This window comes from Medicago truncatula, chromosome 4 (genome assembly GCF_003473485.1).
Source record: "Medicago truncatula cultivar Jemalong A17 chromosome 4, MtrunA17r5.0-ANR, whole genome shotgun sequence".
NCBI lineage: Eukaryota > Viridiplantae > Streptophyta > Magnoliopsida > Fabales > Fabaceae > Medicago > Medicago truncatula.
The window spans coordinates 43295869-43315428 of record NC_053045.1 but is presented as its reverse complement, the minus strand read 5'-3'; the positions used below and the strand labels follow the sequence as shown (position 1 = coordinate 43315428).

Below are 19560 nucleotides of genomic sequence, written 5' to 3'. Positions count from 1 at the left end.
TGTTGTTCAACTCTATTTATTTGTACCTTTTTATGTAAAAATAAAGATATATTTTTTTTTAAAGAAATTAAATTGACCCATCTAAATTGGTACTAGGTAGAATTGAATCTGAAACTTTAAGGAGAGAAGCATACTCCTATGTCTCAAGTCAATACCACTTAATAAATATTGTTTTCTTAAGTTCAAGGTCGTAAAGGTCATGGACATTGAAGAAAGGTAGAGATAATAGTTACAGGATGCAGAGAATTTGAAATAAAACTTTTGTATATTTCACATGAAAATAAATAAATAAATGCGTACTTTGCTTGATTTTACGTTGTATACGCCTAAAGTTAGTTAGGGTGAGAGTGTTGAGCCATCATCACCCTAACTGAATTGCTAAGTCAGCATGGTGTAGTTACACTCTTCCTAGAGTTAGTTATGGAATCAGTTGGCATCCACTGTGGGATAAGGGAAGAGGTGGCTCTGAGGGTGGACGTGAGGGGTGGAAGCCTAGGGCACTGTTATTTTAGGGACATCAAATTATTATTTTTACTTAGTAGTTAGGACTATATATTTTTTTTAATTCAGTTTGATTAATTATATTGAAAATATATTTTTAGAGAGCTTTAATTATAAACGAATCTCATGCAACAAAAAATGTAAGAAGAAAAATATTAGAATATTTAAAATGGCACAACTTTATTGTTTTGTCCAGGGCACCAAAAATTTTATGACCGACTATGGGGAAGAAGTTTGTCAAGTGTGCACCATGTGAAACAAGGGAGGAAGTTTGTCAAGTGTGCACCATGGGTACCAAATAAAGTTGATATATTGGAGATGGAAGCAAACATGGTTCAACGGAAGTGTATGGAAGCAATTGAAGGGTGAGGCGGTGATGTCAAGCAACCTAGCACGTTCAAAGAAGGTAAAGTATGAAGAGAGGAGGTCATGATGGTGATGTAATGGAGGTGATGTGTGTGTTCCCAAAGGTCAAGTTCGGTGTGAAGAGGCGGAGGTAACAATACTCATTATCAACCTTAGAGGTGGAGTGACAAAGGTTAAAGACATAATGGATGTACGCGTTTGGAAGTTGAGGTGGAGTCTTCCACTAGTGAGACTAGGAGGAGACAAGTTGAAGACACTATAATGGTACGACTATGGAAACCATGGGTTCTATGCTCTAGTTGTGAGCAAGGGAGTTCTTCAATAGAACGAAAGATATTTTGGGATTTGAAGAATGTATGACATGTCTTGTGGGAATACTTGAAAAGGCAAATGATAATTAGAGACAAGTGAATCTTCAAGAGGACATATTTGATCACCATGGGGGAGTTGAAGATGTTATGGTGTAAACTTGTGGAACTACCTAAAAGTCCTAGTATAGTTGGGTGCAAAGATCTTCAAGAGGACGTAAGACATTCTAAGGTTTGAAGAGGTAAAGGTGAGAAAACTTACGAAACTACAAAGTTTAGTTGGATGCAAGGTGAAAAATAAAAATTGGAAGCTCGTGTGTCTACCGAGGGTGGTTGGATGCAAGTGAAAGTCAATGTGTGGATCAAGGTTCAAGCGAGAATTTGGAATTTATTGGTTTTATCTTGATGAATAGTTCAAGGTAAGGTTAAGATGCAAGTTGGTTGATGGTTAAATTGACATCACCATAAATTTAGATTCAAGGTGGATAATTGTTGAGTTAGACTCAAAATTTGATGTTTGTGTTTCAGAAAAATCGTGGCACGATTTGGAGAAATCGTGGCACAATTTTGGTTCGACAAAATCAAAGCACAATTTTGGATAATGTTCAGTTGTATTGTGTACGAACTGAAAAATTGTGGCACAATTTTAGAAAATCGGGGAACAATTTGTCAGGATATGAAACCTTATATAAGCATTATTTGACCCATCTATTGAGTAAGCTTGATGAATCTCATGGAAATCAAAGGAGGGAACTTTTAAGGTATTTAGATACTAAAGGTTGAGGGTCTTTGGGAGAGGTTCAAAGCTTTAAGATGTGAATCTTGGAGAACCTAAAAGAGGGGGTTCTTGGGAGAGGGTTGGTCCCTTTTCGAAAGAGATTCATGAGGTTGATAAAAACATCAAAGGAGAGTCTTTGTAAGCAACTTGGGTGAGTCTATGGATACCAAAATAGAAGATCTTTGGGAAATCAAAGGCTAATGGTTGGTTCTCTTTTGGAGTTAGATTATAGAATTGGGAAACACCTTGTAAGAGTGAAAATTATTGAGTGTCTTGTTCATTGCAAGACATTGGGAAATGAGTAGAAATTAGGTTTGTTCTTGGTGAGCTTGATGAAACTAATTTCTTAAAGGGTTAATGGTGCTTTACCCCCTGTAATATAGGTCATTTTTGGTTTTCCCTCTGTAAAATATTTTTTTTGATTTACCTCCTGTAAAATATTATTTTTTTGGAATACCCCTAATAGGTTATAAAAAACGACTTTATTTTATTTTATTTTTTTGCAGAATTTTTTCGTTTTTTTATGACCTATTAGGGATGTATTAAATTTTTTTTTTTTACAGGGGGTAAATCAAAAAAAATATTTTACAGGGGGGAAAACAAAAAATGACCTATATTATAGGGGGGTAAAGCACCATTAACCCTTTCTTAAAACTCTTTGTAAAGAACTCATTGATGGTGAATTGAAGAGGTAGATCTCTCCCCATGGTAGGTCATTGTTGGATAATGTTCAGTTGTATTGTGTACGAACTGGAAAATTGTGGCACAATTTTAGAAAATCGGGGAACGATTTGACAGTATATGAAACCTTATATAAGCATTATTTGACCCATCTGTTGAGTAAGCTTGATGAATCTCATGGAAATTAAAGGAGGGAACTTTTATTTAGATACTAAAGGTTGAGGGTCTTTGGGTGAGGTTCAAAGATTTAAGATGTGAATCTTGGAGAACCTAAAAGAGGGGGTTCTTGGGAGAGGGTTGGTCCCTTTTCGAAAGAGATTCATGAGGTTTAGAAACACATCAAAAGATAGTCTTTGTAAGCAACTTGGGTGAGTCTATGGATAGCAAAATAGAAGATCTTTGGGAATCAAAGGCTAAGGGTTGGTTCTCTTTTGGGGTTGGATTATAGAATTGGGAAACAATTGGGAAACACCTTGTAGAGTGAAAATCATTGAGTGTCTTGTTCATTGCAAGACATTGGGAAATGAGTAGAAATTAGGTTTGTTCTTGGTGAGCTTGATGAAACTAATTTCTTAAAACTCTATCTCTTTGTAAAGAACTCATTGATGGTGAATTGAAGAGGTCGATCTCTCCCATAGTAGGTCATTGTTGGACCAAACAAGGTAAACATTTCTTGACGTTGCTTTCTTTTACTCTCTTTATCTTGTTTATTTTTTGCTTTGATTATAGTTTTGCTTTACACTTGTTTCTAGATTAGATCTAGAATTGTTGTTTGTGGTTATTTTGGTTATTGTTTTCTTAAAATAGACCTAAAAAAAAGTTTAAATTAATTAAAAAAAGAGAATTGCTAGGATCACACATAGTAACACTCTCTTTTATCACACAAAATAAAAATTGGACATGTGTCACAATCTTTTATTTCAATTAACCTTGTAACTTGTTCAACCATTTAATGTTGAAAATCATTTATTTTATTTTTAATTACTAAATTAGGTTTTAACTTCATCTCCTTTGCTCAATCTCCCCCAAAACACGTTCTTTTCATGTTCTCCTCTGTCAAAAAATAAACTGGTTGTTTTCACAAAAATGACTAAACCTAAGTACGTGCAGAAGAATTTAAACTTTAAGCTTTCTTTTTCATTTTAACAAAAATAAAATAAAATTCTGGAACAGCCGAAAACATCAGCACTAGCACAAGAAAAGAATAGAAAACAGAATGTCGGGATAGCCACAACACAAACGCCAAAAAGAACAGCCGTACAAGTGTTTTTGCAATTGCTTTTCTAATAACATCAACAAGGTCTTTCCCTTCCATAATTGGATCATAATTATAAAATTGTATCCCAGGAACTTGCCAACGTAATGAATCTTGATCATCAATGTTTGAGAGTGATTTTATTTCATGAGGTGTGGAATTTGATGGAGTTATTAATTCAGGTTCACGCCTCTTCACCGTGAATATTAGAGATTGGGCCATAATTATAAACTATCGAAGCTGATGGCGAAGAGAGCGGCGAACACCGTCGTAGAGAGAAAGAATATCGTCGTGAAGAGAGCGGCGAACATCGTTGTGGAGAGACAGAACACTTCGTGGAAATTGAAGAAGATGTATCTCACTACCTCTTCTTTTAAATTAAATTATTAAAAAAATCAAAATGTTTAGAAACAGGTTCAATAGGTTACATGTTAATTAAAATAAAAAAGTGTGACAGATAAATGTGACACATGTTCAATTTTTATTTGGTGTGTTAAAAGAAAGTGTCAGTGGATGTGACCCTAGTAATATTAAAATGACAACAAAGTTATATGTGTTTTTCTAGTTTAGACGGGTAAACGTGAAGAAAATTTAGATTTTGTCTCGTGAGCATAGATGTTAGGACAATGCATTATTATATACAAGGATCGGAGTTTGAATCTTGAACATCCCACTTATTCACATTATGCATGGGCCTCGTAATAAAAGTTGTTTTGTTGGACCCGTAGGTCAAATAACATAGTTAAAAAACAAACTTCCAAGGCTACTTCATGATTCATGAGAGTCTTACTCTTTCACGTTACAACCACCAAAGAAGACTCATGGATTAAGAAAAAGTATACAATAATGAATATGACAGCCATCTGAATCATATTAATTAATAGCCACATGGATCAGAAATAAGTTAAAAATCGTTAATTAAACCAGACATGACAAAAACAAGGGAAGTATTGTATAGCAATATATGAATTAGTCAAACAGAATTGTTTAGATAAAGATTTGGTTTCTTTTGTAAGACGCGGCGCACACCATCGTCAAGTTGTCCAACTAATATATCCATCATCCAATTATTGCTTGATAACACTCTCTTTTTTAACTTAAAAAAAATAAAAATTCTCTTTTTAACTACCCTTTAAATTAACTACATATGAACAAATGATAAAATATTCGTAAGTTTAACTCAATTGATAGAGATAATACTACTGTATGTAAGGTTCCCGACCACCACCAAAAAGAAGTCGGCAACAAATTACGCCGTTGGGTTTTTTGGATGGCTAAACCAAAAAGTATGAGACCTATTCTCTCTTAAATAAAATTTAATTAAAAATGATACTTGAAAAATCAATGATTATATGTAGATAAAAATATATTAATATGCATCAATATTTTTAATTATCATTTTTGCTTATATTTCAATTTAGATAGAGTATATTGATTTTATTCAATAAATTAACAATTGTTAGAAAATATTAGAAAGAGAATGTCTTAAAAAAATAGTAGATGAATATAATTTATTCAAACAAAGTTAAAGAGAAATCTAGAAAAGTAAGTACTACTATTGATCACTCTGTAAGTAAACAATGATTCGGTATATTTCTAGTAGAATTTGGAATAATCGAAATTTTGAGATGAATAAAACTGTTACAAAGAATGAGTGTTTCTTTGTATTAAGAAACTAACTATTACCAAAAGTTAGTTTATAGAAATGAGTTAATTTTGGATTAGGATTAAACGACAAAAAGAACTAAGCCCCACCGATATGAACGGGATAAGACTAAAAGAAGGTTGCAACGTTGGTTCTGCAAATATCCAAGTGGATTAGCATGGTTTTGGTTGGAAAAAATAATAGCACACCAAATGACGTGGATCCATGCTGTAACATTATATTACCATAATAATATTAGCTTTCTCTCTAATCTATATCAATCATTTGAATATGCTGATTATGTTCTCATCTTAAAATCTCAAAACCTCAATTAACAATCTTAATCTATAACCAATTGGGCCCTATCAACACATGTTGTGCCAAAATCACTCTTACATGTTCGTGGCGATTAGAGAGATATTGTCACACCCTTTGATGATTTTTCTAATCTTGTATAAAAAGACATTCATTGTTCATTCTATTTTCCACACACAACATTTGAGTCAAACATTAGAGACCACGTTAATATTCATCATGGGTGCAACATCTATGTCCCGTGTTACTAGGTATTTGCCTGTTGGTTTTCGTAGGGAATTGTCTAGGCAAAAACTGCAGCAATATGCAGATACGAGTTTTGATGATGTTGAATTTGAATTTCTTGATGATTGTGATATGGGTTTAGGTATTGGTAATAGTTCAAGTAGTGATGAGTTTCATCATGATAATCATATGGAGTTGGATGTTGAAGAAGATGATGATAAATGTGAGAAGGTTAATGAAGATAGCAATAATGAAAAGAATAGAAATTTTTGGGACAGCCAATTCCAGCTTTTGCAGGTAATTAATCAATTGATTCATGATCCACATTCATTAATTGTGTTTTTATTTATTTTCTTCTTGTGCTAATAGGTTTTTATTTCTAAACTATAACCTTGAATTATGATGACTTATTTGTTACCTTTGATTTTACTTTTATTTACAACTTCATGATAATAAGGTGTCAATATTATACGTTATGAGTTTGAACTTGTGATTTCCCACTTGAACAAAGGGTCGTAATTTATTTGTTACCTTTATTTTGAGAGGTATTAGTTGTGTTTTGTGTTGACCAAATTGGTTTTGATTTAGTGCAGACCAACCTATACAGAACAAGTTCTATGGAAATAAGCATAAGAAATGCAACAAAAGAAGCAATTGAAAAAATAAATGGATCAAAATTGGAGTGCATTTGCAGTGGACAGAGTGGTGCAAACAGATCATGTCGACATTGTTTTATGAGACAAGTCTCTAGCCAGCTTCAGAATGCTGGTTTTAACAGTGCCATTTGTAATACTAAATGGATAAATTCATATACTCTTCCATCAGGTAATTTCATTTGATTAATAATTTTTACACTTTAAAGAATCATTCAACATATAATATTTCTTACAAATGCATGCATCTTTTTCATTTTTAGAGACGGCAACACTTTTTCTATTATTAATTAAAAACGTGTCCCTCACATGATATATTTTAACCTTAAAGTCCCTTTCAAAACCCTAAGCTTTTTTATCTTTCTCTGTAGTCCTATCATTAATTAGGATCATTAGCTATTTTAATGATAATGTATTAGGTATTAGCTATTTTATGTTTTTTTACCATGTACTCAAGTGGGTTCCAATCAAGAGGAAAAAATTAGGGTTTTAGATAGAAGACAAATAAAACTTATGCGCATGCGCACAAATTTAGAATCAATTTGTTATAACCTTTTTGTGATCAACTTAATATCAAAATCATTTTTTTATAATCTATAATAAACGGGCCTTACAAGTGAAATTAAATAGAAATTTTTTTAAGAAATTAAGTTATATGTACTTAAATGTTAAATCTAACAATTACACCATTATAATTATGCAGGGGAGCATACATTTTTGGATGTGATGTATACTACAAGCAAAGAGAAAGGAGATATTAGGGTGATAATAGAACTAAACTTTCGAGCACAATTTGAGATGGGAAAAGCAAGTGAGGACTATAACCGTCTTGTGAGGAAACTCCCTGAGGTTTATGTAGGAAAAGCAGAGAGATTAAGTAACATAATCAAGATTATGTGTATGGCAGCTAAAAGGTGTTTGAAGGAAAACAAAATGCATATGGGACCATGGAGAAAACATAAATACATGCAAGCTAAATGGTTAGGTCCATTTAAAAGGAACACTTCAACAAATTCACTTTCATTGGGATATTCTGAGAGGAATATTAATCCAAAGCAGAAGCCAAAGGCATCAATGTTAACCATTGATTTATTAGAGAATATTCCGAATATGCATACTACTGTTAAAGTTGTGTAAATTGCTATTATTGGTCAAGGTGGATACTTAGTTTTTTTTTCTGAAAGAAAGGTGGAAACTTAGTTAATTGGTTTTTTCTTTATTTTTTGGGAATTGATAGATCTAGCAAGAAAAGTATCACGAAAATATCCCGATAGTATAATTATTCAACATCTTTCCTTAATTATACTCAATTGTCTCCCTTGATTTCCAGTCAATAACAAATTTAATTGGGTCAAACCTTTTTTTGATAAAAAAAACTCTCTGAATAAATAGCAACGCTCTTTTTTTTAGTGAGAAATATGTAAATCGAATAAGGTTTCACGAGTGTTTAAAAATAATTTATAGCAATTCATAGATTATGAATTATTTTAAGGGAAAATATATGTAAATATATAGGCTTAATTGCACTTTTGGACTCCTATCTTTCCAAAAGTTGCGGTTATGGACCCCTAACTAATTTAAATACAAAACAGTCCCCTATGTTTTGATTCTTTGGCAGTTTTGGACCCCCAGTCCATTGTTGACTCGGTCAACGCTGACGTGGCACCCTAAGTAAGGTGCCACGTGTCAATTTTTTATTTTTTTTTGCCTTGGGGGTCCAAAACTGCCAAAGAATCAAAACATAGGGGGCTGTTTTGTATTTAAATTAGTTAGGGGTCCATAACCGCAACTTTTAAAAAGATAGGGGTCCAAAAGTGCAATTAAGCCAAATATATATTACGAAGGTCTCCAAAAAGAGAACAAAAAGATTGGAAAATGCACCAAAAACAAAGACCACAAAAACACCAACAAGCAAGTTAGCAGCTACTTCCCTCTGCAAAAGAGAGAAACACACACAAAAAAAAACATCTGGATAGCTAGATGACATGAGGAAGAACCGCAACGGTGCCCCCTTTGCCACCCACCGACCAGCATCATAGGATGGGATGCATCTCCCACTCGAAGAAGGAGCACGGGCTAGCAGGGCATTTTTAAGGAACCATTTTCAAGAGAAGACCTTCGCCCTCTCGACCACTAGCTCGACTAAGGATCTGCAAAGAGAAGACAACCACCTTGGAAGGAACCCACGACCTCCACAACCTAGCTAGAGTCTAAACAATCCCCTAGATGGGGTCCACCTCTGCCCTCGCGTCCCGCATCAGAGACTTCACAAGCATATTTGAGAGTACTGATAACCAGAATTAAGCCTCCACCGCCAAGAAACAATACATAGATTTATAAGCTGCTCAAGTTTCCAAGATCAAATAAGACATATACTGTAAATATTTTTGTTGATTGATAAGGTAGCATTTGACTTGAAAAATGTAATGTTAATTGACAAGTAGTTGCAGTTTGTTAATTTGTACTGTTCTACTTGTTTTTTCCTTCTCAGGTAAAACAAAAGATATATATCACTTTCCTTTTGTTCAGTCTTTCAGTAATAAATCTAAAATAAATTTCTATGTGTATTGTCTGTTGATGGTAGGGATGCCGCCATAAGACCCAACCTTAATCCAGCCATTATATCATATAGTGATCAGTGATTGGCTATAGTCAACAAGCAAAGAGACTCCCACAAATGATATAATAACTAGCCCTACTAGTAGAATTACAGTGTATTTATTGGAAAAATGTTTGTTAGACACTCCAGCGGTGTATACATCTTGAGAGAGAGTGATGTGATATGAAGAGAGAGATAGAGAGATATTGAGAAAATAAGATGTGGAATGAATGTAAGAAAATTTAGGGTGTCCAAGGATCATTGTTGTTATTTATTTGGCTTAATTACACTTTTGATCCTCGTGTTTTGGCCTACTCACGAAACTGGTTCTGCTCTTTTAAAAAAAAAACAAAACGGTCATTCAATTATCATTTTTGTTGCATTTTTCGTTCTACCAGTGCATATCTTAAAAGTGAAAATTCCAGTAACATATATATTAAGCTTTACAATCACATGTATACAGTTAGCCTACCAGTGCATTCTAACGTACCGAGACATTCAAAGAGCATCCTGACAAAAAGCATTAATCCATGTCATCTACATAAATCCTCCAATTACTTTAATACCCATGAATCTTTACAAAAATCTTGGTATTCAAATTAACCATTCAATATTAATTACAATATTGGATCTAGTGTATTACACAAGTCAGGACACTCAGAATATACATGTAAATTTTGGTTTAGCCACAAAACCACTACTATGATGTTGATGTGTAGGACTATGCTTGTGAATCCAATGAAGAAGCCCTTTTTTATGATCAAGTCCACAAGGATTTTGTAGCGGGGTCAACGTTCCATCGCGAGCAAGCGAAGATTCAAATTGTTCTAACACCTTAACAACCTGCCAGAACTCAGGCCTTTTGTCCGGATTCAAGGACCAACATTGCTCCATTAAAGCTCGCATAGCTGGTGGGCAGTTTGAAGGAATAACAGGCCTTGAATTCTGAAAAGAAAAAAAACACAAATCTTTGTAATTGTCATATAATTAAGTGAAGGAATCTTCATAAAAAAATGCTGTAACATAAAGAATGATATGTCATTATAAATATTAACAAGGTTTCACCATTCATATCGCAAATTGACATGACTTAATTGCAAAGGAACATACCTTATTTAGGACAGCAAAAGCAGCCTGGACGGGAGTCATATCCTCGAATGGTATTCTACCGGTAAGCATCTCCCATAACATAAGCCCAAAACTATAGACATCAACCTTTCTCCCATAGGATTTTCTCTTGATCATCTCAGGTGCCATCCAACGGTAGGTACCAAGGTCGTCAGCAAGTAACTCGCAGTGTGCTTCCTCACAAGCAATGCCAAAATCAGCAATTTTAAGGTGAAAGTCATCATTAATAAGGACATTCTCTGGTTTAAGGTCTCGATGAACGACGCCTTGAGAGTGTATATATTCCATTCCACGAGCAATATCCAAAGAAAAAGCAATTAGTTTCTGTAGAGAAATCGTTTTTCCCTCCAACTTGTGCAAATAACTCCTCAACGAACCTTCCGATAGATACTCTGTGATAACACAATAAACAGGTGGGTTTCTGCATGCTGCTACCAACTGCACAATCAGATCAATATATATATATATGAGAAATCATGTATAAAACACCTTCCTTGTAATACTAAATTTCTCTATACATGATGTGAAGTATGTATGAAGTGCATAATATAATTAGACCAATTTCCCATAGGATGTAGAAAATAGTATCCCTAATTTTCTGTATGGTTTACCTAACTTTTCTTATATATTTATATTCCATTAAATAAATAAAAACTATACAAAAGAAGAGAAACAGTTGAATCTAATTACCTTAAGAACATTTGGATGGTGGAGGCGAGATAAAAGCGTGACTTCCGTGAAGAATTGTTTGTCTAATGTAGCAGCTATTGTTCCGTGTTCATCGTCATCTGGTACCTTGATATTTTTGACGGCAACAGGTTCGTCTTCATACAAACCATGGTAAAGCCTACTATGAGCTCCATGAGCAAACCTAGGACCAACAAAGAGCTTAGAGAGGTCAATATTCCATTTATCCTCAGATGTTTCAATCGCAGTAACCTTTCGGTTCTTCGACTTATCACTCAATCTCATCGATGAAAAGTGCCTAATTGCTATTGCCATGCTGGTGCCGCTCAACAATGAAAAAGTCTATTCCAAACAATTTTTAAGGAGTGCAACAAAGTCTCTTATATATACTCCGATCGATGCTTACTTCCTTCTTTCTCTCTAACTAACTATGAAACTTCCCTTAAATATATCCTTTTTTTTTTTGTTGAAAGGTTATATTTATTTTTTAAATCTAATTGAAGGGCATTTATTTTAGGAGGGGGAAACCCATCAGGTATATATTTTACGTTAGTCCCATGCATCTTCCAATTATTGTTTTCACCTATTGAATTTTTTTTATACTTATCTTTCTTTTTCTTTTTTTTTTTTTTTTTTTTTTTACACTATTTTGATTTTTGATACTTATCTATGCCTACTATAATTAATACTTTTTTTTTTGAATAAAAAGAGCTAATTCCTTACTATAATTAATAATTATCTATACCTATTGAGTTTTTTTAGGAGAAAACTTAGTACAATTTTTTAGTTGTTTTTCGTATGGTTCTTAACTAAATTCACCATGATTTCCTTAAATCCATAATTTTCTCAAAGTTTGTTATATCTAAAAAATATGTATTTTTAGTTAAGAACCATACGAAAAATACCTAATAAATTGTACTAAGTTTTCTCCTTTTTTTTAATATTTACATATGCCGTCCGCTTTTTTCTATTTTATTTCATTGTGTATATATATATTTCATCATATATTTTATTTTAATTAATTTTTTTAATTAAAATTTGTATTATCATCTAAATTTTACTCTCATTCAATATTCAATTTAAATCTTTTCAAATTTGAATTTGAAAAAAAAAGACTTCTTTGCTTCAGTGCTTGTAACATTGTCATCGTTGTTGTCGGCAACAGATATGATAAATTTCTAAGATTGTTGTATATAATGCCTTGATTGAACGCTAACGATGAGCACAATTACGAACAACAATGAACAAAATAAATTTTTACGTAAAACAAAACACACTAGATAATAACCTAAGACGCTACAAAGAATGTACTTAATAATTAATAATTTATAAGTCGTGCAAATTCATCAGGATTCGGCATGTCATTTCCAATATTCACTAGAATAAAGTTTGTTAATTGGCAGGGGAAGAACCCTTGGAAAAAACATCAAAACCCCTCGAGAAACAAACATTTGACAGACGTTTTACGAGGGGTATGATGCCTTCCAAATAAGGTCATCACAAATTACGAGGGGTTAAACACCTGAAAAAATTGTAAGAGGCTTAGAGCATCAATATCGGTTGACTTGGATGGTGTCTTTACTTCTCCCAAGAATTTTACTACCGTGGTTCGCTGATATTTGAGAAACAAAGACACCCTCTATACCATGGTGGTACTCCAATGCAACGATGTCTTTCACTTTTTGCAATGCCAACATCAATTTTTGATATTAAAACTCCAACAAAAACATATATTTATATATAATATTTTTTTTTTAGGCTTTCGCACCGGTTTCCGACCCACCTATAGTGGGCGACTAATCCAACTTATGCGTTGAGGCATGCGCACTGGTCAAACGTTGTTCCCCCTGAGAATCGAAACTTGGTTTAATGGGACCCATTTGAATGCTTTTTATGGATGGTATGGATATTTAGAAAATTTAGTTAAGTTGCTTAAATAGTTGGAATGTATGAAATAATATAAGTGGGGCCCATTTAAGCAACCAAAGTGGGAGGAATGGATGTAGATGCTCTTACTCCTCTCAAAAACCTTGTCTAGGGTTAGTGACACACTTTCTTTTGATTTGATATGTCAACCTGACTTCAAAGTTTTACCGGAATTGTCCATGTCAAAGGTAGATCAATATTTTATTCAAAAAAATTATTTTATTTAAAAATTATAATTACATTTTTAACTCATTTAAATTCATTTTAAATTAAATTTCTAGCTTATTTAAAAATCATTATATTAGAATTATTGTAAAAAAAAAAAAATATTGTTTAATCAACACAATCATTTTTGATTGATTCATTTTTAATGAAAAAAAAAGTTTTATAAAAACATTTTTCACAGCAAAAAGAAATTCCAAAATTAGAAACCACATTTATTAAGTCCAAAAATAATCTAACTTCGACAAAGTGGAAACACTATAAATAATTAATATGGATAAATGAGACATCCAACATATTCAAATCTTTTGTATAAGATTGCAACAAAACAAACGTACAAGGGGACTCTGCAACACCCTTGGTAAATAACAAACTTGGTTTATTAACCAAGATCAGGATGAATTAATACACTATTTTAATCAAGATCAACATGAAGAAACAAATTCACAGCGTCTAAGTATTGCAAATTTTCGATAAAGTGAAAATCAAAAGACAATGGTTGTAGTTTTCCAGTCAAATTACAATGAACATAAATCAGTCTCTGTCTCATGTTAATGTCAATTACTTTAACCATTAACAAATCAAAATTTCATTTTTTTTCTTAACGTCGTAGTTATGAAAAGAGGCATCATGCATGTTAGTGATTATGGAAACTTAATTCTAAACAGATGATTCTCTAAGATCCCCTTTGGGCATAAACTCGAATACTGGTCTCCTTCCGAGCTTCAACAAGATTAGGATGGTGAAGTTATCTAAGGTAGCTAAACATAAAAGAGAGAAACATATTACTGTGATTTAGAAAAAGAGAAGGAAACCTAGTAACACACTACAAGGTTTCTGGACCTCTTTAAGCAATTTCATCTCAGCCACAATTCTTCCTCAACAATGCCACCAAAAGTACCCATGTGAGTAAAGAATGAATTTAAAGTACGTAGCAGTACGTAACAAGCCCATGCACATAGCTTCACTTGACATGTAGATGTTATTGAAAAGCCATATATGCAAAAACTAAGCAACTTAGACTTAGAGAATGACTAATGTTCTTACCAAAGTCCAAATTACGAATATACAACGACAATCAAGCATTTTCCCAATAAGTTAGATAAGCTACATGGATAAAATTATGCGATAATGTTCTTATTACATATTTTGGTCCATATCATAAAGATTCGAGAAAATTTTATGATGTTTGTCGAGGCCTAACACAATCATCTCCTGTCATCTAGGCTTGAGACCCGCTAATAGAATATCCAACTTGTGCAAATATATATATGCCCTCAACGAACCTTCCGATAGATACTCTGTGATAACACAATAAACATATGCTTTTCTGCATGCTGCTACAAACTGCGCAATCGGATTAAGATGTATGAGAAATCGTTTATAAAACACCTTCTTTGTAATAGTAAATTTCCCTACATGATGTGAAGTATGATTCACATAATTAGACTAAAATATATAACAAACGATGTACAGAATAATATCCACATTTTTATCGTTGATTATTTCATCAAAACTAAAGAATCAAGTCCAATAATTATAACAAAATATTGTATACTATGCCAACATTGTATTAAACAAGAATAACAAATAGTTGCGCACAAAGCTTAAGACAAAAAAATTGAAATGCTTGTGGCTATGTTCTTCAATAAAAATCATGACATGTCACACATGTGTATTATGTTTTGGCCAACCTTATGTCCTTATAATAGTTGAGGTGAGAAAACTTGAAAAGAACATAATAAGAACAAGCATGTAGAGCACTTTATCTAATTTTATTTCAACAAATTCATATAAAACATTATACATAGCAGCTCGTTTTCTTTACATGATATTTTGGTCGAAAATCTTTTTATCCGAAAGAATTTTGGAAGTCACATGCAACCTCATGCAGATTCATTGCACATACTTAACTCAAGCATGTAAAAGTGTTTAAAACCAATACCATCACAACATATACAGGCACTTTATAGTGAAAGTGAAAGCGTAATGAATGTGACTCGTTCACAAAGTTTAACAAAAAAACAACCAACTAATGAATTTTATGATATTTTAGCATTGATTAACAGAATAGTAGCTTATTATTGTCATGTTGGTTGAATCCACAAGTAGTTGGAACTTGGAGGAAAAGTACACTGCATATCCCAAAAGCGAAAAGCTTTAATATCACATGCATAACATTCAAAAAGTATAAAAATATAAAGCATTAATCATGGTCAATTATCCTCCAATTACTTTAATACCCATTAACCTTAACTAAATCTTAGTCTTACATTGATGTTATGCTTATTGTTGATTATGCCATTCTGATAGATTGCTACTAAAAGAGCAAAATAAGCAGTTATGAACTAACTGTCACGGGTTGAGTATACAACAGTCATTGCATCAGATAAAAAGAATTTAACACATTACAAATACAGAATTAAAACTTAAACTGTATAAAATGTGAAGTACCTTATAGGCTTGTATAACAAATAAAAACAGATAACTATTGCCCCCAAAAAGAACTACTACTACCGGCACAGCGCAATAACTTCGCCGTAAGTTATTTGCATGACCGAGAAAATAAATTATGTTTTCACCTCAATGTACAAGGCCTACATATCAATTTTACTCTCATATGAATGTTATAAAGAGAACTATAGACTGAACCTATAACAACCTTTTTCTGCAGAGGGTTGGTATTTAAACCATTCAATATTAATTACAATGGACCTAGTGTACTACAAAAGTCAGGACACTCAGAAGATTCATGTAAATTTTGGTTTGGGCACGGGACCACTACTATGATGTGCAGGACTAAGCTTTTGAATCCAATGAAGAAGCCCTTTTTTATGATCTTGGCCACAAGGGTTTTGTAGCAGGGTCAATGTTCCATCACGAGCAAGCGAAGATTCAAATTGCTCCAACACCTTAACAACCTGCCAGAAATCAGGCCTTTTGTCCGGATTCAAGGACCAACATTGCTCAATTAAAGCTCGCATTGCTGGTGGGCAGTTTGAAGGAATGATAGGCCTCGAATTCTGAATACCACATCACAAAAGTATTAGAATTGCCTAAGTAAACATAAACTGGTCATTTTAATTTCAAGAGAAAAATAATAATATAGATGGCTGAAAACTTCCACTTTTATTCAAGATTAGATGCAAAATTTAGGTTTAGGCCCTCCTTTTATCCAAAAAACGAAGATGCATAAACTGCCAATAAAAAATGAAATGGCATGAAACCGTTCAACAGCAAAACCTTTCCCACAACTACAGATATTTGACGATCATAAGAATTCATTAAGCTTCATTCTTAGTAATCTATCAGCAACAATGCTACATCACTCAAGGAAACAGAGTAATAATTTCATATAAACCAATTCATGTTAGTTTAAGAAACAATTTTTATAAACTTATACAAACAATTGTTTTTCTTTCTCAATCAGTTAATACATCTATGCCAAGTATGGATAGATATAAAGTAATCAGTATTCTATCACTCCACCTTTGTTTTTGTTTTCAAAGCAATGAAGATATCTCACCAGGGATTTGGCTAAATCTCAAAACAGCATTTGATTTTGCTATAAAATATACTCTTTCATGACATCAAATGGTTATGAACTAGCATTTTTTCAATGGAGTTATGTTTAAAAAAAGGCTGTGGACGTTTTCAATGCATTTTGCACAAAAGAAACTTAAAAGTTTTATAAAAAATGCTTTGACTGGCAATGAAGAATAGTGTTATAAATATTAACGAGGTTTCACTATTCATATGGAAAATTCACATGACTTAATTGCAAAGGAACATACCTTATTTACGACAGCAAACGCAGCCTGGATGGGAGTCATATCCTCATATGGTATTGTACCGGTGAGCATTTCCCATAAGATAAGCCCAAAACTATAGACATCAACCTTTCTCCCATAGGACTTTCGTCTGATCATTTCAGGTGCCATCCAACGGTAAGTACCAGGGTCATCAGCAAGTAAGTCGCAGTATGCTTCCTCACAGGCAATGCCAAAATCAGCAATTTTAAGATGAGAGTCCCCATTAATGAGAACATTCTCTGGTTTAAGGTCTCGATGAATGACACCTTGAGAGTGTATATATTCCATTCCACGAGCAATATCCAGAGAAAAAGCAATTAGCTTCTGTAAAGAAATGATTTTCCCCTCCAACTTATGCAAATATGCCCTCAATGAACCTTCTAATAGATATTCTGTGATAACACAGTAAACAGGTGGCTTTCTGCATGCTGCTACGAACTGCACAATCAGATCAAGATATATGAGAAATTATGTATAAAATACATTCCTTGTTATAGTAGATTTCTCAACATGATGTGAAATATGAACTTCATAATTAGACCAAAATATACAAAGGCTGTACATAATAGTATCCTTGTTTTTACAGCGGATTATTTTAACAAAGCTAAGGAATCAAGTCCAATAATTATTACAAAGTATTCTATATTATGCCATGAATAAGTAGTACCACACAAAGCTTAAGACAACTTGTTAAATAGTTGTGGCGATGTTCTTTGATAAAAGTTAAGACATGTGTATTAAGTTTTGGCCAACCTTACCATGGTTGAGGTAAAAAAAAACTTGAAAATAATATAATAAGAACAAGCAGGTAGTGTACTTCATCTAATTTTTATTTCTACAGCAAATAAATAGCCTATACAAAGGAAGAGAAAGGGTTTGATTTGATTACCTTAAGAACATTTTGATGGTGGAGGCGAGATAAAAGTGTGACTTCTGTGATGAATTGTTTCTCTAATGTAGCAGCCATTGTTCCGTTTTCGTCATCATCCGGTACCCTGATTATTTTCACAGCAACAGGTTCCTCCTCATACATACCATGGTAAAGCCTACTGTGAGCCCCATAAGCAAACCTAAGACCAACAAAGAGCTTAGAGAGGTCAACATTCCATTCCTCAGCCGTTTCGACTGCGGTAACCTTTCCTCCACCATGATCAAAATACTTTGTCCATCCCGAGTCCTTTCGGTTCTTCAACTTGTCACTGAATCTTATCGATGAAAAGTGCCTAATTGGACTTTTTTGGGGCGATTTAGATTTGGAAACTTGAGAGTCCTTGTTCAGTAGTTTCCCCATGATTCTTGTATCCTGCTCTTTCCTTCTTGGACCAGGAGTCGAGAACCTCTTCTGTTCATGCTTGGCTTCCTTAAAGGTTTGAGAGAGAGAGGTTTCAGGCAAAGGAGACAAAGATCTCTGCTTATTTGTTAAAGGATGTTTCTGAACCTTTGAAACCTTAGAAACAACAGGAGGTGCAGATGCTGCTGTTGCTGTTGCTGTTGCCGAAGCTGGTGCCGATGCTGCTGTTACTGAAGCTGATGAAACTAACGATGGTGTCCTTGATTTCAGACCGGAATTCGGCACTGCATCTTGCTGAATAATGAAAGAGCCTATTCTCGAATAATCCAATCGGTGACAAACCGTGTGAGAGAATTTTGTCCTTCTTAACCAAGAATTACTAGTTTCATCCATCTTATCAGAACAAAACTCCCAAAAGAAAAAACTTGCAGCAATAAATAAAAAATGACACTTTATCAATCCACTCTCTATGAACAAAACTCGGAACGAAAAGGGTAACCCTCAATTCTCAAACAATGCTCTTCACAATTACCAAATTTGTTCAGACCCATCAACAAACACTAGGTGGACACAAAATTAAAATCATAAAAAATGAAACTTTTCCCACATAATATGAGAGAAACTTTCAAACCAATCAAAAACAGGCAAAAATAAATTGATCAAAGATAATAGATCCAATTCCATTCACCAGAAAGAAAACAAAAATCAAAATGAAAACACAACAAACATGAAGTGTTTATTGATGAATAAATTGAATCAAAAGACTTGACCTTCCGTAACCTTCACAACTAACAGGTTGTTTCTTAGCAACAAAGTCAAACACCACCTTCCGTAAATACCTTGAAATCACACACAGATTAAACTAATCAAAAACTATATAATAAAAAAATGTTAACTTCAAAATCAAATCATAATAATTGATAGTGATAATGCAGAAAATGTTATGATTGCATCCATTGACTATATAAATAATGAATTAAAAATGACGTAAAAAGGAATAAATAATTTACCTCAAGAGTCATGACATGACATGAGGGCTTCACCGAAGAAGAGAAAAATCAAATCGGCGTGCTACTAAGTGGGTGGAAAAATTCTGCGCTTAGTAATATTTTTTCCACGAAGAGAGAGAGATGGTGGGGAACTAAAATATGATATTTTTATGCTTAAG

At 33.4% G+C, this 19560-nt stretch overlaps 3 protein-coding genes across 4 annotated transcripts; 1 reads left to right on the top strand and 2 right to left on the bottom strand.

The window, feature by feature from the left end:
* Nucleotides 1–5825: 5825 nt before the first annotated feature.
* On the top strand, nt 5826–8032 carry LOC25493154 (uncharacterized). Its single transcript, XM_013601574.3, has 3 exons — nt 5826–6371; nt 6668–6899; nt 7431–8032. The coding sequence occupies exons 1-3, from the start codon at nt 5907–5909 to the stop codon at nt 7862–7864; spliced, it is 1131 nt and encodes a 376-aa protein (XP_013457028.1). The 5' UTR covers nt 5826–5906; the 3' UTR covers nt 7865–8032.
* Nucleotides 8033–9919: 1887 nt separating this feature from the next.
* Nucleotides 9920–11456, bottom strand: LOC25493153 (serine/threonine/tyrosine-protein kinase HT1). The gene is made up of 3 exons (XM_013601573.3): nt 11145–11456; nt 10437–10892; nt 9920–10271 (listed from the first exon to the last, which is right to left on the bottom strand). The coding sequence occupies exons 1-3, from the start codon at nt 11454–11456 to the stop codon at nt 9984–9986; spliced, it is 1056 nt and encodes a 351-aa protein (XP_013457027.1). The 3' UTR covers nt 9920–9983.
* Nucleotides 11457–14306: 2850 nt separating this feature from the next.
* On the bottom strand, nt 14307–19560 carry LOC25493152 (serine/threonine/tyrosine-protein kinase HT1). Of its 2 annotated transcripts, none has more exons than XM_039833182.1 (4): nt 19403–19560; nt 17991–19231; nt 17084–17539; nt 14307–14636 (listed from the first exon to the last, which is right to left on the bottom strand). In XM_039833182.1, exons 2-4 carry the CDS (start codon nt 18783–18785, stop codon nt 14508–14510), a joined length of 1380 nt encoding a protein of 459 aa, XP_039689116.1. In that variant the 5' UTR covers nt 18786–19231; nt 19403–19560; the 3' UTR covers nt 14307–14507. The 2 variants fall into 2 exon arrangements, with proteins under 2 accessions (XP_039689116.1, XP_013457026.1); XM_013601572.3 differs by lacking the exon at nt 14307–14636 and adding an exon at nt 15680–16312 and having other exon boundaries at nt 19403–19559.